This window comes from Dendrobates tinctorius, unplaced genomic scaffold (assembly GCF_039654945.1).
Source record: "Dendrobates tinctorius isolate UK_male_01 unplaced genomic scaffold, ASM3965494v1 ptg000183l, whole genome shotgun sequence".
In the NCBI taxonomy this organism is placed as follows: Eukaryota; Metazoa; Chordata; class Amphibia; order Anura; family Dendrobatidae; genus Dendrobates; species Dendrobates tinctorius.
In genome coordinates this window covers 8,040,056-8,063,983 of record NW_027361850.1, presented here as the reverse complement: position 1 = coordinate 8,063,983, position 23,928 = coordinate 8,040,056, and the positions used below count along the sequence as shown (strand labels likewise).

Genomic DNA, 23,928 nt, shown 5'->3' with positions numbered 1-23,928 from the left:
TGGAGACAGATGGGCATGATTTGAGACACATGGGGCATGATTGGAGTCACAGGGGGCATGATTAAAGATGCAGGGGGCAGGATCACGGAGCACGATGGAGACAGATGGGGCAGGATGGAGACAGATGGGACAGGATCATGGGGCAGGATGGAGACAGATGGGCCAGGATCATGGAGCAGGATTTAGACAGATGGGGCAGGATGGAGACAGATGGGGCAGGATCATGGAGCAGGATTGGAGACAGATGGGGCAGGATGGAGACAGATGGGGCAGGATCATGGGACAGGATGGATACGATGGAGACAGATGGGGCAGGATCATGGGACAGATGAGGCAGGATGGGACATCACATGAATCACAGAATGAATAATGATGGGAGAACATATGGCTGGAGCCAGGAATTTGAGACACTGGGGTCAAGATGGGGGATATTATTACCGTAGGGGCTAATTAAGGGATTATCTATGTAGCAAGGTGGATATTAAAACTTAACCTTTATTAGGTAAAATAGTAAAAAGACAAATTAGTCAAACAACAAAAACCAAGGGGCACCACAGTGAAGGAAGTGCCCTATAACCGATGAGCAGAAAAGGTGGGGTTGTTAAAAAGGTACTACTGGCCTCTCAGATCCTCAATATTAATCTGACCTGATGGCAAAATGACTGTAATTGCCCATAGGATGAATAGTATATACATAATCTCATTTATATGGTACAAATAAGTGATGCTTATAAGAAAAGCATGTTATACCATCACCATTTTTGCTCCACTCATCTTCACTCTCCTTCGCTATCCCCAAACCCCTGCACCCTTGAACCAAATAACTAACTATCTCCCCATCTCTCTTATCCCCACCTCGCTTCATCTACAGACATACTCCTTAACCTCAGAGCTCTTCTACTAAAATACAATACAAGACGATCACTCTCCTTCACCCACCTTCTTTCCCTTTCTCTGCTTCTTCTCACAGCTGGTAACATATCCCCCAATCCTGGCCCCCCCCCTCATACATTCCAATAATCCTCACCCCTATCTTTCTCACGTTAAGAGAAACTACCGCAATTCCTCACACTTAATACCTGTGCCACTGACCCCCACCCCCCCGCACCCTCTTTCTGGAGCACTTTGGAATGCTCGCTCCGTCTGCAACAAGCTCCATGTGATCCACGACATCTTTACCTCCCGCAACCTCTCCTTCCTGGCCCTCACTGAGACCTGGATGACACCCCCTGACACGGCCTCCCCGGCCGCACTGAGTTATGGCAGCCTCCACTTTACCCACACTCCTCGCCCTGGCAACAGACATGGTGGAGGAGTGGGTTTCCTCCTTTCTAAAAACTGCTCCTTCAACCCTATCCACCCCCCACCCTCCCTTATCCTCCCTTCTTTTGAGGTTTACTCTGTCCGTATTTACTCTCCCTCTAATCTACAAATGGCTGTCATATACCGACGACTGGGCTCAGCCACTGCCTTCATTGACCAATTCTCCACCTGGCTCCTCCACTTTCTCTCTGCTGACATCCCCACCATCATCATGGGGGGCTTCAACATCCCCATTGACACCCACCAGCCAGCAGCCTCCAAACTCATGTCACTTATCTCATCCATTGGACTTACTCAGTGGTCCTCCACAGCCACCCACACAGATGGACATACATTAGACCTCATCTTCACCCGCCTCTGTTCCCTATATAATCTCACAACCTCTCCCTTCCCCATATCTGACCACGATCTACTCACCTTCTCATCCTTGTCCTTCTCACCTGCCCCCATGTCCAGCCACATCCTCGCAGAAACCTCGCACACCTAGACACTCAGACTCTCAGACTCTCTTTTACCTCTGTCCTCCATATCTTCACTCCACAGCACAGACAGTGCCACCGCTTTCTACAACGCCACCCTCAGCCATAGACTCAGTCGCCCATCTCATGCATGACAAGTCCGACAAATCAATAGGCAACCCTGGTACAACAATCTCACCAAAAAACTTCGACAAGCATCCAGGGTCGCGGAAGAAAACACGCCTGCCCGACGACTTCACTACTTTCAAACAAGCTACACTTGCCTTCAAATCAGCCCTCACCTCTGCTAAACAGACCTGTTTCACAAACCTTGTATCTTCATTATCCCACAACCCAAAACAACTGTTCAGCACATTTAACTCTCTCCTCTGCCCACCACTGCCACCTCCTACTCCCCTCATCTCTGCTGAGGACTTTGCCACCTACTTCTAAAACAAGATCGACCAAACAAGGCAAACCCTTACAGTTCCACCACCCCAACCACTCCACATACCAGACCTCTGCCCTTCCCTAATAACCTCCCTCTCCAACACCACTGAAGGAGAGCTTACTCATCTCCTTTCCAAATCACACCTCACCACCTGTGCACTTGACCCCATCCCTTCCCACCTGCTCCCCAACCTCACTAACATGATCATTCCAGCCCTAACCCATCTCTTCAACCTATCCTTATCTTCTGGTACCTTCCCCTCTGCTTTCAAACATGCCACCATAACACCCATCCTCCAAAAAATCAAACCTTGACCCAAATGCTATGCCCAGCTACTGCCCCATATCACTGCTCCCGTTTGCTTCCAAACTCCTTGAACAGCATGTCCATGCTCAACTTTCCTCCCACCTCTCATCTAACTCCCTCCTTGACATCCTCCAATCTGGCTTCCGCCCCCACCACTCCACTGAAACTGCCCTGACCAAAATTACTAATGACTTACTCACAGCCAAAGCTAACAGACAGTTCTCCATCCTCCTCCTTTTCGACCTGTCCTCTGCCTTTGACACAGTTGACCACTGCCTACTGCTACAGATTCTTTCTTGCCTTGGCATCAAAGACCTTGCCCTGTCCTGGATTTCCTCATACCTTTATGACCGCACATTCAGCGTTTCCCACTCCCACACTACCTCCTCATCCCGCCCTCTCTCTGTTTGAGTCCCCCAAGGCTCTGTCTTGGGGTCCCTACTTTTATCCATCTATACTCTTGGCCTGGGACAACTCAAAGTCCCATGGCTTCCAGTACCACCTGTATGCGGACGACACTCGGATCTACCTCTCTGCTGTCCAGAATCCCGGAATGTCTATCAGCCATATCCTCCTTTTTCACCTCCCGCTTCCTAAAACTCAATGTAGACAAAACTGAACTCATTATCTTTCCTCCATCTCATGTATCTACCTATCCGATCCTTCTATTATGGTAAATGGCATCACGCTTTCTCCCGCATCTGAAATCCACTGCCTCGGAGTAACTCTCGACTCGTCCCTGTCCTTCAAACCACACGTCCAACCTCTTGCCACCTCCTGTCGCCTTCAACTCAAAAATATTTCCAGAATCCATTCCTTCCTCATCCCTCAATCTACTAAAACTCTTGTACATGCCCTCATCATCTCCCGCCTTGACTACTGCAACACTCTCCTCTGTGGCCTCCCTGCTAACTCTCTTGCACCACTCCAGTCTGTCCTCAACTCTGCTGCCCGACTAATCCACCACTCTCCTCGCTTCTCCCCGGTCTCTCCCCTCTGCAAATCCCTCCACTGGCTCCCAATTCACCAACAAATCCAGTTCAAACTACTAACACTGACCTACAAAGTCATCCACAACCTTTCCCCTCTCTATATCTCTGAACTAATCTCCCAATATCTTCCCTCACATAATCTTCGATCCTCCCAAGACCTCCTACTCTCCTCCACACTAATTCGTTCCTCACACAACCGCCTCCAAGATTTCTCCCGAATATCCCCTATCCTCTGGAATTTCATGCCTCAACACGTCCGATTATCCACCACCCTCGGATCCTTCAAACGGAACCTGAAAACCCATCTTTTCAGGAAAGCTTACAGCCTGCAATAACCATTCTGCCGCCTCATCACTACCTGAGCTACCGCCTCATCACCACCAGAGCTGCTGCACCCCCAACCTTCTGTCTCTTCCCCACTATCCCGCAGAATGTAAGTCCGCAAGGACAGGGTCCTCTCCCCTCTGTACCAATCTGTCATTGTAAATTTGTTTACTGTTAACTAGAGTTGAGCGAAACAGGTCGGTCAGATTCAAAAATCGCCGACTTTCGCCAAAGTCGGGTTTCATGAAACGAAACACAACCACAGTGTGAATTTGGCCATGCGGTCGGCGACCCAAGCGTCAAAGTTGGGTTTCGCCGAATGCTTGCATGTGACTTTTTTCAGCCAATGAGAGAAGCGGAGCGGGAGCGTAGCTTGAGTGGGAGTGGGAGTGGGAGAGAGGAGAGGGAGAGGGAGAAGAGAGAGAAGAGAGAGAGAGATTTCGCCGCCTCTAGGGTTAAAATTCATGCCAGGTGTGTTTACAATCCTCCACTCACTGCCGACTTTTCTCCCCATTGACTTGCATTCGGTTTCGTGTTCCACGACTTTTCCCTATAGTCGGCCGATTTCGTTCGACTCAACTTTTGAGAAAGTCGGGTTTCATGAAACCTGACTCGACCCTAAAAGAGGCAAAGTCGCTCATCTCTACTGCTAACGATGTCTATAACTTTGTATGTAACCCCTTCTCATGTACAGCACCATGGAATTAATGGAGCTATATAAATTAATAATAATTAAAATAATAATTATACCCATACATGTTATTATGACTTACTTGGGCAAGTGGATGACATATCTTATGGGCAACTATAGTCATTTTGCTATTAGGTAAGATTAATGTAAAATACTTACCAAATACTGAACGTGTGAATGTGGCTTTAGGCTCGTTTCACACATCCTGATATCTACGGAAAAACCGGTACTGGAGATATCCTTGTGTGTAATACGTGTGGCAACTGTGTGCTGCCCGTGTGCCGCATCAGTTCCACACGGACATCCCCTGGGGAAGAAGCGCTACAGCAAGCACTGTTCCCCGCCCAGGGGCGAACCTATAATAAAAATAAAGCAAGTTGATCACTTCGTCTCAGGCGGCATTGAGTCCCTTAAGACAAGTGTAAAGATCGATGTTTCAAATATATTCCTATTTAAAAGTGTATGTATTTTACATGTGCTTCAGGTTAGGCTAGTAAAGAGTAAACCAGATTTATTTGTACTGATTTTACTATGGGTGGGCACCATTTTGCAGTTCGCCTCAGGCAGCAGAGAGACTAGGTTCACCCCTGCCCACATGTGGTCAAAAACTGCTTTTTAGACACAGTGGAAAGCTCAGAAGGGAAGGAGCGCAATATTAGAGTGCATATTTTCTTGGAATGATTTGTGAGTGTCTTTTCACATTGGCAGAGCCTCTGATGTGTAAGGACAGTAGCATAACATAAATTAAATCCTTTCTATAAACTACACCTTTTAATTAAATCATCTAGGTGTGCAGTGATTATATCAACACCACCTGTGTTTGGCAAAATGTTATACCATTGAGAGCTGAAGAAAAAATAAATAAATTTTTACCACTATAATGTTTTAGCCTCAGATTTTAAATTTTCACATGTATAAATAGGTAAAAATGAATACAGAAATTGTTACACAATTTCTCGTGAATGAAGCAATATCCCGTACGTGGATTTGGGAGCTCAGATTTTGCTGGATTTCTATTGGTGGGAGCCACGTCACTTTTCCAGAGCCTTTGTGCTACCAGTAATGTGGACACTTCCTATATTTCTGTTAACAGATGATGAACATCAGTGGGGACTTGTTTTGTGGGACGAGTAGGCGTGTTTATTGGTGGCCTTTTGGGGTACAGAACATTTTGGATCACATTTATCCTGTTTTCTACGCTGAACAACTTACATTGGGATTTTCATCTAATTGAGTAAAATACATGATTCAGTTTAATCCTCCGAGGGATCCATTCACTAATTCGGCAGCAGAGTTACTGGCTTTTCAGATTTGCACAAAACTGTGGCGAACTATGCTTTTATGCACGCATAAAAAGACGGACACCACTGGATCATAGGTCAGGCGGCGTTCAAAGTGCCTCCATCTGCCTCATTATATGGCATCTCCAATAGGGGGGTTCGGTCTGAATCATGTATTTCAGAGATTTACACTGAAACCCTGATGTAAGCGCTCATTGCAGAGCGCATGATAAATCTGTGCCGAGCCTTACTGTGATCGACAAACAAATCAACAGCAGGTCAAGAATTGTTATTTATTTTTTACGCCGTTCCTCGTGCAGTATGAGTGATTAGATATTCTGCAGGCCAGTGTGATTGCAGCAATACCAGATTTCTACACTGTAGTTGTTTTATGTTTGGCTGCTGTCACACACTAAAAGACTTTTTTTTAATTCAAAATAAAGTTTTTGCATAGCCATACGGTATTTTGAGAACTATAATTTTTCCATATTTCTGCCGACAGAGTGATGTGAGGGCTTGATTTTTTGAGGATGAGTTGACGTTTTTATTGATACCATTTTACCATTTTTATTGATTTAATAATAATAAATAATAATAATCTTTATTTTTATATAGCGATAACAAATTCCGCAGCGCTTTACAGTTTTGCACACATTAGCATCGCTGTCCCTGAAGGCTCACAATCTAAATTTCCTATCAGTATGTCTTTGGAATGTGGGAGGAAACCGGAGGGCCCGGAGGAAACCCACGCAAACACGGGGAGAACATACAAACTCCTTGCAGATGTTGTCTGTAATTTGGATTTGTTTTTTGAGGATTTTTTTATACCATTCACCAGTTGGTAAAAGTGATGACAACTTTATACTTCGGGTCAGTATGATTACAGTTATACCACATTAACATTTTTTATGTTCTTTTCAATTCTACCCAAAAAAAAACAATTTTATAGAAAAAAAATATTATCTTTGCATTGCTGTGTTCTGTGAGATGTAGCTTTTTTATTTTTCCACTGTTGGAGCTGTATGGCAGCTTGTTTTTTTGCGGGACTACATGATGTTTTGAGCTATACCATTTTTATTTACACTGGTCTACAGCATGATGAAAAAACACATTTTTTGCCAGATTTTTCGCATGGGCTTCCTCAGGGGGAAGTAGGGTGTCATACGAAGGTCGATATGGGTAATTATCAATCCTGAGCCAGCCATGATACTTATGGCCTCTTAAAAGCATAGTAACCTATTATACTGTGGTCTATCTCTCATGAACTTGATTCTTCCGGTCGTACACTCCTCAGTACAGTGATGATTTCCAGACTTACTTTACCTGAGTCCTCTCAAAATCCACCTGTCTCTTATGGAATACTATTCTATCTATTGGGAGTAAGACAATTTTATTGAATGTTTATATATATTTAATGTAAAAATAAAATATTTTCATGTATGGAGCACTATGTGGGGCGATTATACTGTGTTTAGCGCTTTGTTCGACCTTTACACTATGTGGGGCCATTATACTATCTGGGCACAATATACTGTATGAAACATTATGTGGGGCCATTATACTGTATGGAGCACTATTTGGGGACATTTTATTGTATGGAGGACTATATGGGGTCATTATACTGTATGGAGCACTATGTGGGGCTATTATATTGTATTTAGCACTTTGTGGGACCTTTATACTATGTGGGGCCATTATACTATCTGGGCACAATATACTGTATGAAGCATTATGTGGGGCCATTACAATGTATGGATCATTATGTGGGGTCAGTATACTGTGTGGAGCACTATGTGGGGCCATTATACTCTATGGAGCACTTTTTGTGGCCATTATACTGTATGGAGCAATATGTGGGGCCATTATACTGTTTGGAGCAATACGTGGGGCCATTATACTATCTGGGTTCATTATACTGTATGAAGCATTATGTGGGGCCATTGTACTGTTTGGAGCACTATTTGGGGACATTTTATTGTATGGAGGACTATATGGGGTCATTATACTGTTTTGAGTAGTAAGTGGGGCCATTATACTATATGGCGGGCTCTGTGGGGATTACAGTTGGAGACTCATACTGTGATTGGGTCACCATTCTTTGTTGATGGGATTAAGGGAGGGGGTACAGTAAGATCATCAATCCCAGCATACGGAGGAATTCATTGTGGGGGTATCATACTATGCTTGGGGGCACTTTTGTTTGCATCATACTTTACTCTCTGTATTATTCAATATTTTTTATCCTTTGTTATTACATATTTAAATAAGGCCATTGAACCATATGCTCTTCACTGCTCTTGCATAGCATATTATATAATTCCAATATTTTATTCTAAGATCTATTAATTAAAGTGTACTTTGTTCATGAGACAGCCCCTTTAAGTTTGTTTCTATATGAAAAGGTTCATCGCTATATTTAATGATAAGGAAAGACTTCCTCATTTGTAGCCATTTTTTCTAATAAATATCACGTTCAAGATTTTCATTATGGCTCTCTGTGTATTTAAGTTTGGCATCACTGATTATAGAGTGAAGGAGGATCTGGAGGCAGGGCCCCTCACTCCCCTCTCCTGTCTACATAACACCTTATTAATAACAACTTCCATCTCCAATCTCAGTAACGTAACACTGAATACAGATTTTACCTGTGAAATGAAAATATTGAGAATGAATGAACAGTCCGAGCAGAGAAAAGAACAGATCTCTGATAAGATATGTTACAAAGTTTCTTATTTTCATGTATACTATTGATTTATGAAATAAAAATTAAAACGACGGTTATTCTTTCATCCTAGGAGTCACAAATTTAGGTTTTTTTTGGTCTCGCAGGTTATGTCACTTGAGTGCTGAAGAATATCAGACTCTCTGAATGATCAGGCGGCAGATGAAAAGATTTTATTGTTTGGATGACATACTACTTATGCGTCCTACTATGAGATTTAATACCAAGGATTAGCATAAATGATTGTACGGCCCCAACTGACATTTAACTAATCCTTAAAATAGCTTGAAATTTTCTTCCAATTCCATCCTTTTCTTAGCAAAAAAAAAATGTAAAAGGGTGCTGCGTCTGGTAGTTCCCCAGGCATCTCACTGGGCCTGACCGCGCAGACAGGGTGAGCTCACAGATATATATTGGATTAGCCAATCCTTGCATCTTGCATTTCTGGAACTCTGCAAATTAACCCCTGGCAAACGAAAAGATAGCTCTGCCAGGAAAAGAGCTGCAGTGTCATCTCAGGCGTGCCCAGCTAGACTCTAAGGCCCAAGTTGTGTGTGAAGCATGTGGAAGATAAAGTGACAGCTTACAAGTCTCACCCTGCCTATGAAGGGGGAAACATTACCCGCAGGCTGTGGAGCACCGTTTATTAATAACAGACAAGTCAGTTTGTGCAGATGAGATGTCCAGTCCAGAGGAGGAAGGAGAAAGCTCCCAAGAAGGGAGGTAAGATTCTACATAGAATGCCTCTACAGCAACAATGACCATACTCTTCCTACATCCAGAAGAGTAACAGGCGGAACAATACTTTTTACATTTGGGTGAAAGTAGAAATACTAAGAAATGAGAGATTCATAAGCTAACACTGTAGGGTGAGGAGGGATTGCTTCCTAGGAATAGATAATGATATATAATGCATAAGACGACATCATTGTGGCTGAGGAGGGTGGCGGTCTTCGATTGAGTAGCTGCATTAATAGCTCACGTTATGGCCCATAGATGAAGCAGCACATGTAAGTCATCACGGAAGGCAATTCAATTTATGGTGTGACAATTTAACTGTTTATGATTATCATGAATATATATAGAAAAAAATATTTTCTATAAAGAAATTAAAATGAGTAATTGCAACTAACCCCTGTACCATTTACTCCTCGTCATTCTCAAAATGATCTTGAAAGGTGAGATGCTTTAAAAGGTCCTTTCACAAGAGAACCGGTGGCCACTGGTGATTTTCTTCCATCTGTGGGATTAAGAAGTCATAAATAGATTTATGGATCAAAGAGGGTGTTGGGGTTGCCTTAAAGAGAACATGTCATGGTGAAAATAGTATCTGATCTGTAGGCAGGATTAGCTGATTAGACTGATATACATTTTTGGAGGAAAAATTTCAGGAAAACTTGCATTCTTTTTCATTGAATCGCTGTTGTTTGTATGCATGAGAGTCCACGGGGTGGTCTGTGCTAGAAGCCTCAACAATTTATTTTGTCATGCACTACCTTTGTTTCCCTCTATCTTTTTTTACCCTACTCTCCATATAGACTTATTGGCACAGATTGTCATTTGATTCATCACTGAAGACAGATTCGTAGACAAATGTAAACAGTTTTTGAGAGTAAAGGATTAATGCACGGATAGAAGTGACTGATAAGTGGAGAAAGAAGCAGATTTCTCTAATCAGATACTGTACACATTTTTTGATCTTCTATTGTACTGTTGATTTGTGGGGGGAAAAAATGTAACATGTAGTTACTATTTTAGTTATTTCCTATCTCTCCAGGATATGTGCAGAGTCCAGTCCCTCTTTACCAGGCACTCCAGAACTTTTAACCCTAGAGGACATAGGTGTAAGGTTCCAGTGCTGTATTGCAGCTGTGGAAGACTTGGAAAGGGAGCGAGATGAGCTCATATGCGAGCTGGCCTTACTACAGGAACCCTCTTTGGAAGCAGTACAACAGGCACATGAAGAAGTAGTGCAGGCATATGGACAAAAGGCACAAGCAGAACTGGAGAGGGACTCTTTGAGGGAAGAGATACATGGAATACGCCGCAGATTGTTCAGAGTGACTAAAGAATGTGTAGCGTACCAATACGAACTTCAAAATCAGCGTGAGGAATTAGCTCAGAAAACAGCAGAGCGAGAGGAACTAGAGACTGTTGCATCCCGGTTAACAGAAGAGCTTTGCCAACTGAGGAATACCTTTACTGAACAGAGACAGGGTGAAGAACAACGACTTAGAGCTCCACGTAAACGAATATCACGCGAACTGCAGGAAAGACGACGGCTCTCTGCAGAGCTTAAAAGCCTAACTGAGGAACAGCACAGTACCCTGCAAGACCATTATGAATCCAAACTCCTTCAACTTTTAGAGCGTGCTGAAAAAGGGGCGCACGCCTTAAGACAGACTCAGGAAGTGTTGCTAAGGCTCAGAGAAAAGATTAGGCCCCTCCAAGGAGAAGCCTGCAAACTACAGGTTCAGAAGAGCAGCCTACAAGAGCAAATTCATCTCATGAAGAAGAAGAGGGGAGAGGAAGTCCTGCTGTACAGGGTATGGATTGAATTATGCTAAAGCTTATAAAAATTTTGTTTCTAAAAACAGATGCTAATATGACTGATAAATACACAGTATGTATATATGTATGTGACATACATATATATTAGAATTGCTGATATGTGAGAAAGAAAATTGATTACTTGGGTGGATGTTTTTCAAAAATACAGTAATTTAATTAAGAACAGTACAACTTCTCCCTGGCCTTTATTGGTCATAACAGATTGTATTCATTTACACTGTACTATACAAAATGCAAACTGATGGAAATGTGTATCTAATCTCTGCTAATATATACACTGTGTTCCAAATTATTATGCAAAAAATATTTCCTCATATTTTCTCTAAATTACCTATATGAATTGCAGTCATTGTTATTTTCCAGTCATCTAATATTCTAGTATAATTGCAATGTTTTTGAACGAACTGCCTATGAAAACAGTATATTTTTAAAAATAAGAAACACTCAAAATGCATGTTCCAAATTATTATGCACAGCAGAGTTTAACCTTTTTATTTTGAACCAAAAAATGGTCAATTGTGAAATTATAAGCATTATCAGCTTATTACAAAATGAAATCAAACAGTTTTCAAGTCAAAACTTTATTCTAGGTGATGTTACATTTGCACATAGGACGCCTTGTTCGAAAGAAGCTTCTGAACTCTCTCGTCCATTGAATTTGTCAGTTTTTGGGTGGTTTGTGCTTCAATTGTTTTGCATGTGGACAGAATACCCTCCCAGAGCTGTTGCTTAGATGTGAACTGCCTCCCGCCTTCATAGACACTCCTTTTGATGATGCTCCAGAGGTTCTCAATGGGGTTGAGGTCAGGGGAAGATGGTGGCCACACCATAAGTTTGTCCTCTTTTATGCCCATAGCAGCCAGAGATGCAGATGTGTTATTTGCAGCATGAGACGGTGCATTATCATGCATGAAAATGATCTTGCTGCGGAAAGCACGGTTCTTCCTCTTGAACCATGGCAGGAAGTGCTGTTTTAGAAACTCCACATAGATTATGGAGTTCATCTTTACCCCTTCAGGGATCCTAAAGGGGTCGACAATCTCTCTCCCCATGATTCCAGCCCAAAACATTATTCCACCTCCTCCTTGTTGGTGCCTTAGCCGTGTTTTCATGGGGTGTCCATCAACCAGATATCCTCCACTCCATCCATCTGGACCATCGAGCGTTGCATGGCACTCATCGGTGAACAACACAGTTTGGAAGTCAGTCTTCATGTATCGTTTGGCTCACTGGAGCCGTTTCTGCTTGTGTGCAGTGGACAGAGGTGGTCGACAGGATGGCTTACGCACTGCTGCATACCTCTGAAGGACCCTGCATCTTATTGTTCGGGGGACGTTGGAGGCACCAGCAGCTTCAAAAACTTGTCTGCTGCTATGACAAGGCATTTTTGCAGCTGCTCTTTTAACCTGACGCAATTGCCTGTTGGAAAGAGTCCTCAACTTTTTCTTATCAGCACGCACACATGTGTGCTGGGAATCAGCTACATACTTCTTGATTGTGCGATGATCACGATGAAGTGTCTTGGCAATGTTTATTGTAGTCATGCCTTGACCTAAATACTACACAATTTGTTGCTTTTCAGCAGCCGACACATCCTTTTTCTTTCCCATTTTGGCAAAAAATGTAGGCTGCTTAATAATGTGGAACAGCCTTCTTAAGTAGTCGTGCCTTTATTTTGACACACCTGCCAAACTAATTTGCACAGGTATCTGCAATTGCTTTCAGTGATATAAAGAGCCCTGACACACATCACCATCAATGAGTTTAAATGACAAACAAAAAAATTATAACCTTATCACTCCTAAACTCTTTTTGCATAATAATTTGGAACACAATTTATATATAAAAAAAACTATTAAACAAGCAGTTTTATATGTATTTAAAGGGAATCCGTCATCAGGATTTCACTCCCAAACTACTTATATGTGCATGTAGCATTTTCAAAAACAAGTCGAGCACTACCTTTAGGCTGGAGTCACACTAGCGTGAAAAACGGACGAGTGCAATGCGATAAAGAATTAACTAGTTTACAACGGGAACTGGTGCTAATGTGACCGGCCCCGCTGTAAACCACTGCCGAATGAATTAATTCATCTCTGCGCAGCCTCCCCGGCTGACCGGAGATGTACTAATAAGCGTGGGAAGGAAAGTTTCTGAACTTTTTCCCCACGCTCATCAGTTCACCTCAGGTTAGCCAGTGACTCCGTACAGCCTCACTGACTACCACTGATGTCCATTTTGCAAGCCAGCGAGAAAATCTCGTCATACGGATGCTTAGATGCGAGAAAATCGCATCCTCGCATTCCAATCGGATGATATACGGATCACTGTTCATGAAACATTTCTGCGATTCTGGTCCGTTAAAAACTGACTGATTGTTTATAGCTTGTGTGTGACTCCAGCCTTATGTGGACAGTTTGGTCCTCCATTCCTTATAAATCAGTGTTTGAACTGGTATTCAAATGAGTGTGCCACATCATCCAGCTTCTATGGTGTGTGACTTCAGGCAAAGCAGCCATCTGATAAGCAGGAGAAGATAGTGCTGAATGGGGAATAGAGCTGGAGTGACAGAGGCTTCAGATCTACAGCCTCAATTGTATATCAATGCAAACGCTGATTTCTCAGTAATGCACGAAGGAATGGCCATGTCAAGTTATTACTGGATTTGGCTTTAAAAGATTTATTTTTGGTCAGTTTATCAACAGTTTTTACAGTTATTTAAACATCATAAACTACTACTAGAAAACCAGTACCCAAATGGGTGAAATTAAGGGAACATCAACTAATTGTTTCTGCTCTCGATTGATGGCTCACTTGAATGATAGACAGAATAGAGGGAAACTGTTGCGGATGATTTATTGCAGAACGCCAACAGCACTTTAGCTTAGGGGACTGCATTCAGAGCACTTGCAGGAATGGTGTGCTAGAATTGAACTAAATTTTCTCATTAATGCTGCTGCTAAAACAATGCAGTAAGGTATATTTCAAATGAACCTGGAAGAATATTCAGAATTGAGAGTCCTCAGTGGTTGATACCTTTTAATGGCTAACTGAAAAGAACGTAACAAATTGCAAGCTTTCGAGACTACTCTGTTCTCTTGATCAAGCATATAGACTGATACAAACTCTGAAGAACCACATACCGTATTTATACACAACACAGCACAGCACATAAAGAAATAATGCAATACATAAGACAAGTGACATGACATGAAGGAGAAATATCATTATGGGAGAGTGATAAGAAGTTGTGGCCATAAATATTAGAGCAGTTCATAGATAAGGAGTGTGATACAATAAGGCTACTTTCACACATCAGGTTTTCGCCGTCAGGCGCGTTCCGGCGTCGTGCCGGAGCGCTGGATCCGGCAAATGTTTTGTAAAACCGGATGTGACGGATCCGTCTTGCGCATGACAGCCAAAACCGGATCCGTCTCATCCGGTTTTCGATCCGTTTTTCGACGGATGACGCCGGATCCGGTTTTTAAAACCGCCCCTTGTGGCCTTCCGAACGGGATTGGCTACTGAAAAACTATATATACCGTGTTCCTATGGCCCTTCTTTGACAGGTTGTAGAGGAGAAAGTGCAGGTTGGAGAGAAGAGCAAGTGACTGGCGAAGATGGATGTTGTGATTGGAAATATTTTGAAGAATTTGGCGGATTTTACAGCGGAGGCGAATCGTTTGAGGGTGATTGTTCTGGAGAAGGAGAGAGCGAGACAGCAGCGCATCAGGCATCAGCGACGCCGTTTGTGGATCCACCCCATCACAGCCAAGAGAATGATGCGTGGGGTCTATTCTACACTCTGCATGGACCTTAGACGAAACCCGGAGACATTTTTTGGATATGTACGGATGAAAATGGAGAATTTTGATTACTTGGTGGAGCGCATTGCACACCTCATAAGAAAATCGGACACCTATTGCCACTTCTCTGTTTCACCCGCAGAGCGTCTGATGGGGACTTTAAGGTAAGCCACATTTATTGGATATGCTCGCAACAGAGCACACTTTCACTGGAATCTTGTTGGTGGTAGTTTGTATCTCCAAGTGTTATAGCTGAGTTTTGGTATGTAATGCTGTTATTTTAAACTAATTGATTGTTTTTTAATTCCCCACAGATTTCTTGCAACTGGAGAATCCCTTTCGTCACTGCATTTCCAGTACAGACTCGGGATTTCCACCATATCTGGAATAGTGAAGCACACATGCCGTGCACTGTGGGACTCCTTAGCTGAAGAGTTTTTACCAGAGCCCACAACAGAGAGGTGGATTGAAATTTCTGAAAAGTTTCAACAGATATGTCAGTTTCCCAACTGCTTGGGCGCTGTGGACGGGAAACATCCGCATTGTAAAGCCAGCCGGATCGGGATCGGAATATTTCAATTACAAGAAATATTTTACAATTGCCCTCATGGCCATCGCTGACGCGGAATACAAATTTATTGCTGTTGATATTGGGGCCTATGGTCGCTCAAATGACTCTCAAGTTTTCAAACTGTCTGCCATGGGGCGTAAACTGTATGGAAACACCTTCCAGTTCCCATCCCCTAGACCGCTGCCGCAAACATCTGGTCCACCTATGCCATTTGTCTGTGTAGGGGATGAAGCCTTCCAGCTGTCAGAACACCTTTTGAAACCGTACGGTAGCAGAGGATTGTCAAGAACAAAACGCATTTTTAATTACCGCCTCACAAGAGCAAGAAGAATGGTTGAATGTACCTTTGGTATTCTGACAGCCAAATGGCGGGTCCTATTGACTGCGATCAACCTCAAGACAGAAACTTTGGACGAGGTGATCAAAGCTTGCGTGGTACTCCACAATTTTGTTATCTGCAAGGAACCCATTTCCATTGAGGACACCTCTGAAGAAACCACCTTGGAAGATTACCAGGACATTACCACTAGAAGTTCTGTGACGGTTTCAGTAATGAGGGACAATTTTGCACTATACTTTATGTCACCTCAAGGCAGAGTACACTGGCAGGATGACAGAGTGTGAAAGATTTGTGCCCTTAATCAAACTTGTGTACCTTCTGTACCAACAGTATATACCTTTGCCAACCAAAGTTGGCTATATTGTCATGGTCTTACTATTTTTACCTTTAGGCCACAGGTGTGTACCTGGTTGTGTTTTATGCAAAGTATTTCACCTTTTAACAAAAGTTGTGTACATTGTTAGGAAATCACCAACAATAAACACAACTTTTTAGGTGAAATACTTTGCTTCAAACACAACCAGGAATACAACTGTGGCAAAAAGCTAAAATTTACCCACAGTTATATACCTGGTTTTGAATACCTTTTTACCTTTTAAATACCCTGTATTTAACCTTTTTTTTAACATATTTCGCCGCAGAAAGAAATGACAGACAACCAGTGTAGACAATAATTTAACTTTTATTTAAAATTTTTTTTTTTAGTAAACTGTTTTTAAAAGTTAAAAAAAACTTTTTTAATAAAGGTTTGAAACCATAAAACTGGTCATTTTTATTAAAATACACACATTATAAATTTGTGTAGTGTGGGGTGAAAATACTGCTGGAGGGGCTGCGGGACACTTCGACACTGGGAGTGTGGAGAGAGGACTGGGATCGTGGTGGGGAAGGAACAGTTAGAGGTGAAGGTGTGGAAAAAGCTAGAGAATGGGTGGACATGTGGGAGGCAGAAGAGGTGGTGGGTGGTGGAGTGGAGGGTTGGGCAGGGACTGTAGGAGCAGATGATGTGGATGGAAAGTTGTATGGGGAAGGAGTTTGGTACGTCGAAGGAGTTTGGTACGGGGCAGGTTGCTGGAAGTGGGGAGATGTCTGGTACTGGGGAGGTTGCTGGTATGTAATAGGAGGGGGAGGATGGAAAGTGGCCGGAGGGGGTGCAGGTGGAGGAACTACTGGGGTGGGAGGAGGAGGTTGGGAGGTAACGTGCTGGAGAGCACCGTGGCACGAATGCATTACATGCATCTGCTGGCTAGGAGAGAGCGTTTCCATGCGCTCCACAACAGACCTGAAAAAGGTGTGGTTTGGCGAAGATCTTGCTTCTGAATGCATGGTTTGCAGAAGTGTCTTCACCTCCAGAATGCTGGAGTTGATCTGCTGAAAGCCTGCAGAGATTTGCTCTGACAAGACTTTGAGACAGTTCTGGAAAGATGCATTCAGATGCAAGAACTCTTGTGCATAAGTCTTTTCCTGACCCCTCTGCCGCTGCCGCCCAGTACCCGCAGGTGTACTAGAGGTGGCAGGGGCAGAAGGGTGGGGTAAAGGGAAAGCGATCTCCTCACCAGCAGCTTCATGTAATGTAGGCGGCCACGATGCTCCTGTGCTGGTGGATGGGACAGATAGGTCGAATGTGTGGGAAGGCTGGGAAGGTGCAGATGTACCGGGGCAGTCGAAGTGTCCCTCGGTGCCGGTCTCCTCAGGGATCGCCTCAGAAGGGTCCAATCGTGCAGGCTCCCGAGTGCTGCTCACCGTGCTGTGGAATAAAGAGAAAAAAAAACAATTGAAATAGTGACATGGCATGGCCCTGGCTGAAAAAAATTTTTTACATCTAAACATTTTTTTTTTTACATGTGGTGTGTAATATTTACCTTCTAGTGACCATTGTATCCCGGAGGAACGACAGGGCTCGTGCGTACTTGTACTTGCTCCTGCGTCCTCCAGATCCACTCGGGGCCCGCATTTCTTTATTGAACTCCTTCTTGAAACGATCCCTCACAGACCGCCACCGCTTCACAATACTGACTCCTGAAACAAGAAAGGACAAAGTGGTTAGTATACAACATCAGTGTTTCCCAAACTCCAGTCCTCATGGTCCCCAGGGGTCATGTTTTCAGGATTTCCATAGTAAATAGAAATCCTGAACACATGATCCGTGGGGACCACGAGGACTGGAGTTCGGGAAACACTGGTTTACATCAAGCAACCGGTACTGTATATACTTACGCTCTTTAATCTGGGCCCGAGCATTGAGGTCCTCCCAGCGGTCCACAAGGAGCGAACAGATTTCCTCCCAGAGCCGTCGGGTAACAATCAGGTCAGCATGGCGGCGGTCAGCCATATTCCATAGCAGCTCCCATTCTCTGACGAGATCGATGAGGTGGTCCACATCTATTCCTCCATCCTCACCGTCAGAGTCGGGAGCACGCTGTGAAGGCTGTTAAAGTAAAAGAGAAAAATAGCAAAATTAGTCACCACACTTTAAGACATGAAATAAAAAGTGTACCAAAATTTAACTTAAATATTATACTTACACGCTGGTGACCGCCGCGTTGCTGTCGCCGACGACCCTGGGAGGCACTGCGAGGACCTCTTGGCCGAGCACCAGATTGGGAAGACTAGAGAAGAAAAGAAAAAAATTTATGTGTTCGGATGTTGGCATATTTGTTTGCTGTGTGATGTCTGCGGTACATTGTTTTCTATGTGTTGTGTGTAGTGTGATGTTGTGTTTCTGCGTTTGATGAAAAAATCTTACCAATTGTGAGCCCACTCCTGGTGTCTGTCCACCCCTTCCTTCTTCTTCTGGGAGCTCCTCTTCAGCTTGTGATTCCGGTTTTGAAATAAAAGGCAATGTCAAGGTTAGATTTCAGAAAGGCAGATTTTAAGGGATTCAGAAAGAGAATTGGAGGGATCCAATGGCTGGATATCCTTAAAGACAAAAATGTCCAGGAAGGATGGGAAATCTTGAAAAATGAAATTCTCAAAGCACAGTTGTTAACAATTCCGAAAAGAGGGAAGAATAGGAAGCATTTAAGGAAACCAGGATGGATGAACACAGAACTTAAGCACATGCTAAAAAGGAAGAAAAAAATGTTTATAAAATGGAAAGAGGGAGGCATATCTAAAGAAGAATATAATGCTGTCTGCAGAACCTGCAGGGCACAAATCAGATTATCTAAAGCTGAAAATGAATTGAGGCTTGCAAGAGATGTCAAAAGCAATAAGAAAGGATTTGGGGGCTATGTCAAAAGTAAAAGAAAAGTCAAAGATGCTATAGGATTTTTACAGGATGAAAATGATGAAATGGTAAGACAGGATGTTGAGAAGGCTGAACTTTTAAATTCCTATTTTGCATCTGTTTTCTCTCAGAAAGGAAATGTAACATCAACTGTTATTCACTGTCCTATTAAGGGAATAGAAGAATCCAGGATATCTATAAACAGAAAGATAGTGAGGAAACACTTAGCTAACCTAAATGAATTCAAGTCTCCAGGTCCAGATGAATTACACCCCAGAGTACTGAAGGAGATAGCAGAAGAAATTTTTGAACCCCTCTCCATAATCTTTGAAAATTCTGGGAGAACAGGAGAAGTGCCAGAAGACTGGAGAAGAGCAAATGTTGTTCCTATCTTCAAAAAGGGGAAGAAGGTGGACCCAGGCAACTATAGGCCGGTGAGTCTGACTTCTATACCAGGAAAGATCTTTGAACAAATTATTAAACAACATGTATGTCAATACCTGGATAAGAATGAAGTGATTAAACAGAGTCAGCATGGGTTTGTAACTAATAAGTCATGTCAGACTAACTTAATTTCCTTCTATGACTGTATCACTGATTGGGTGGATCAAGGAAATTCTGTAGATATAGTATATCTTGACTTCAGCAAAGCATTTGACAAAGTCTCTCATACAATCCTTATTGAAAAAATGACTAAGTATGGAATGGACAAGGCAACTGTTAGGTGGATTCATAACTGGCTTAGTGATCGGACCCAAAGAGTGGTCGTAAATGGCTGCATATCCAGTTGGAAGAATGTCTCAAGTGGGGTACCACAGGGCTCTGTCCTGGGCCCTGTATTGTTCAACATCTTTATCAACGATTTAGATGAAGGAATTGAGGGTAAACTGATTAAATTTGCTGATGACACAAAGCTAGGAGGGTTAGCTAATACTAGAGAAGAGAGAGAGAGGATTCAAAAAGATTTAAATAAACTGGAGAAGTGGGCAGCAACTAACAGAATGGTTTTTAACAGGGAGAAATGCAAAGTACTACATCTGGGCAATAAAAATGAAAAAAGCATATATAGAATGGGAGGAATAGGGCTAAGTGACAGCACATGTGAAAAAGACTTGGGTATACTAATAGATCACAGACTGAATATGAGTCAACAGTGTGATGCAGCAGCAAAAAAGGCAAATGCAATTCTAGGATGTATTAACAGAAGCATACAGTCTAGATCACGTGAAGTCATTATTTCACTCTACTCCTCTTTGGTCAGACCTCATCTGGAATATTGTGTCCAGTTTTGGGCACCACATTTTAAAAAAGACATCAACAAACTGGAGCAAGTTCAGAAAAGAGCGATCAGAATGGTGACCGGTCTGCAAACCCTGTCTTATGAGGAAAGGTTGCAGGATTTGGGAATGTTTAGTTTGCAAAAGAGAAGACTGAGAGGAGACTTAATAGCTGTCTTCAAATATCTAAAGGGCTGTCACATTGTAGAAGGATCAACTTTATTCTCATTTGCACAAGGAAAGACTAGAAGCAATGGGATGAAACTGAATGGGAGGAGACACAGATTAGATATTAGAAAAAACTTTTTGACAGTTAGAGTGATCAATGAGTGGAACAGGCTGCCACGAGAAGTGGTGAGTTCTCCTTCAATGGAAGTCTTCAATCAGAGGCTGGACAGACATCTGACTGGGATGATTTAGCGAATCCTGCTTTGAGCAGGGGGTTGGACCAGATGGCCCAGGAGGTCCCTTCCAACTCTACGATTCTATAATTCTATGATTCTATGAATAGACATATATTACAGAGATGATGGATTTTGGAAATAAAAACTTACCATCAAACGCTGACGATGCGAGGGAGGGCTCCCAGAAGAAGATGTGGTGTCCTCTTGCTGGCCAGACTCCATGGCTGTGGGTATTGCTGCTGCTGTTGCTGCTGCCAGTGATGCCATTTCTGCTGCTGCTGCTGCTGCATCTCTTGGGCGGCTGTTGAATAAAGAGAAACAAAGGGTCAATGAATATCTTGATATTCCATGGCCCTAGTTTTAAGGAATGGGGGATTTGATAATTACCGTCTCTCATCTGCTGGTGGACTCCCCTCCCGTTGTTCAGCATGTTCCCTTTGCTGCTCTATTTGGGGTGGTGGTGGTGCTGATGGTGCTGCAGTGGTCTCCTGCCTTCTCCTGCGCCTGGTTCCTGTCTTGGGTGGCATGTTGGGTGTGGCTGAGGGTCCCACTGTCATGCTTTTATATATGTGTGCTGTGGGCAGAGCTACTGAGCATGCTCAGACCCAAAAAACCGGATCCGGCGCATTGCGGCGCTCATAGACTTTCATTGTGTGAAAAAGCCGGAAGCGCCGGATCCGGTGGGTCCGGCTTTTTCGCCGGAGACAAAAAACGTTAAAGTTGCCATTTTTTCCAGACGCCGGATTGCGACACATTGCCAGATCCGGCGAAAACCGGACGAAACGCATGGCCATCCGGCGCAAATGCAAGTCAATGGGGGGGGGAAACCGGATCCGGCATTGCATTTCACCGGATCCGGTTTTTGTCAAAAGAGCCGGATCGCGCCTGACGGCGAAAACCTGATGTGTGAAAGAGGCCTAAGAGAAAAACAATAAGAGAAACACACACAATAAAAAAAGAATGGAACTACCTGTGGCCAAACCCTTTTGTATGCCGGATCACAGCATCATAGATATGAAATTACTTGCTTTGAAAGGTAATTTCAAATCTCAGAGAGACTATATCAATTACAGGCCTCTCTTATCTTTTTAAGTGTGAGAACTTCCACAATTGGTGGCTGACTAAATACTTTTTTTCCTCACTGTATACTCTTTGCCACTCATGTTTTTAATCTGAACAATAGACTTGTACTGCCTGTAATAATTTTCAGGATCCCTATGATAAGAATACTAAAGCGGCACTGATCTAGTGGTCTCTAATGTGGTTCTAAAAGGATGGTGTCACGCCCATCAGTTTCATGACTGCTGCAATCAATGAATGGCTTCAGTGGCCTCATGCTATATGTAAGGTGCCAGAGGGCGGTAGCCGTGGTCGAGCTGCTGCTCCATAACGTTCTGGCAATGTACAGGAAAATCGTGTCCCAGTGTGCTGTCTCATGTAATGTGCATTACACTAACTTGTAGGCCACAGGTTTCCGCTGTCTTCCATTCTCCATATTCAGGAACAGCTGCACACAACGCAGATTAGTTGCAACACATAAAAGTTTACTGGACAGTTCAAATACATCAGATTGAATCACGCAGTATTGGGCACAGCACCCTCTGTTTCTTATTTCAGTAATACAGTATATTTCCTGCTTTACTTTTCGTTCTTCCTGAACTATCCCTACATCTACTGATCCTGTCAGCCCCAGGCATTTCCCATTCAGTTCCACAATATATCCGAGATCTGTTACCTTTCCCTCATGCGGTTCCATATCCATCTACTCTGTATTGAAGGGGCTAAGGTACTCTCCATAGCACTTGTTCCAAGCCGTAGGCTCGAGTTGTTGCAGGAATGTCCGCAGGGAGACTTGTTAGGCTTTATACCGCCCAGAACACTTTGTACTCACTTCTGCTATCAGTCCATTGCACCTTGAATTTCACCTTGTCACTTAGCAAACTAACTCTCCTCTAGACACAAGAAGCACTCTCCTTTTTAATGCACCTATCCCCTCCCACTTTGGTCTAGACCAAACAGTTAACTATATCTGTCCCTGCATCCTGTTGCTGGGCAGATCTCCCTTACAATCACCATGCATCTTTTAACAGTATGCACTAAGGATAATACAGGTACAATGCTTATCACACTATCTTATGTCCTAAATATTAATCTATATCTTACCCTATGCAGTCCTATACTGTACACTCCCAACACTTTCTATCTTTATTCTAAGCACTAAACTATGTGTAATACTATGCTTACCTTATACTGGTGCTGTAGTGCACCTTATTTACACTAGGCATTACCTTTACAGTACCTATAAAGCAGCACCATTACATAAAACACCATGCATTATTATACATTACTAAAATCGCATTACATAGTTCCCTCTTCACATATCACAATACATGTGCAAAACACATGACACTAATCACTTTGTTTTCTTCGGGGGGCAGGAACATGACAGTCACTGTCCACACCCTTACATATACATGCTAGCTTAACCGCCCAGGTCACCGATTGGCTGCAGGAGTCACTTGAATGATGAATGTGACATAGTGGAACAGCAGCACTGGAACAGTGGTATTTTGAATAGATGTTTTTTAATTATTATTGTAATATACCATCCTGACTTTGCACCAATTTTGAAATATCCCAGACAGCCCCTTAAAGGTGTGTGCCCCCAACTGTACATCATTTTATTAATTACTATTTATGTAGTGCTTCTGCTATTTGATGTTCACAGCTAATCTATATATATATAATCGTCTTATTCTGTCTGTCTGTCTGTAACCGAAATCCTGCGTCGCTGACTGGTCGCGGCCCCCAGGCCGCGACCAATCAGCGACAGGTGCAGCTGTTTGTAAGGGTAAGCTGCGCCTGCAGCCGATTGGTCGCGGCCTGGCGGCTGCGACCAATCAGTGGCAGGTGCAGTCGGGCGCAGCGCTCAATCGGGCGCAGCGCTTAATCTGTAAAAAATAGAATTAAAATAAAAGTTATTCTCACCTTCTGACGGCCTCCAATCTCCTTTCCACGCTCCCGGCATCGCGGTCCCAGGAATGCTTAGCGCAAAGGACCGGAGATGACGTCACTCTCGCGAGAGCGCAACATCATCAGCGGTCTAAGGCGCAAAGCATTACTGGGACCGCGAGGCCGGGTGCGTGGAAATATGTAAAAAATAGGATTAAAATAAAAAATAGT

The 23,928-nt window shown here is 43.2% G+C and overlaps 1 protein-coding gene across 1 annotated transcript in view; it reads left to right on the top strand.

Moving 5' to 3' along the window:
• The first annotated feature begins 9,020 nt into the window (after positions 1 to 9,020).
• The window catches only part of SYNC (syncoilin, intermediate filament protein), an 86,607-nt gene continuing 71,699 nt past the window's right edge, over positions 9,021 to 23,928 (top strand). The window contains exons 1-2 of the mRNA XM_073552005.1: positions 9,021 to 9,270; positions 10,325 to 11,093. Of these exons, the coding sequence (XP_073408106.1) occupies positions 9,227 to 9,270; positions 10,325 to 11,093 (813 nt within the window). The 5' untranslated portion in view covers positions 9,021 to 9,226. The remainder of the gene's footprint in view (positions 9,271 to 10,324; positions 11,094 to 23,928) is intronic.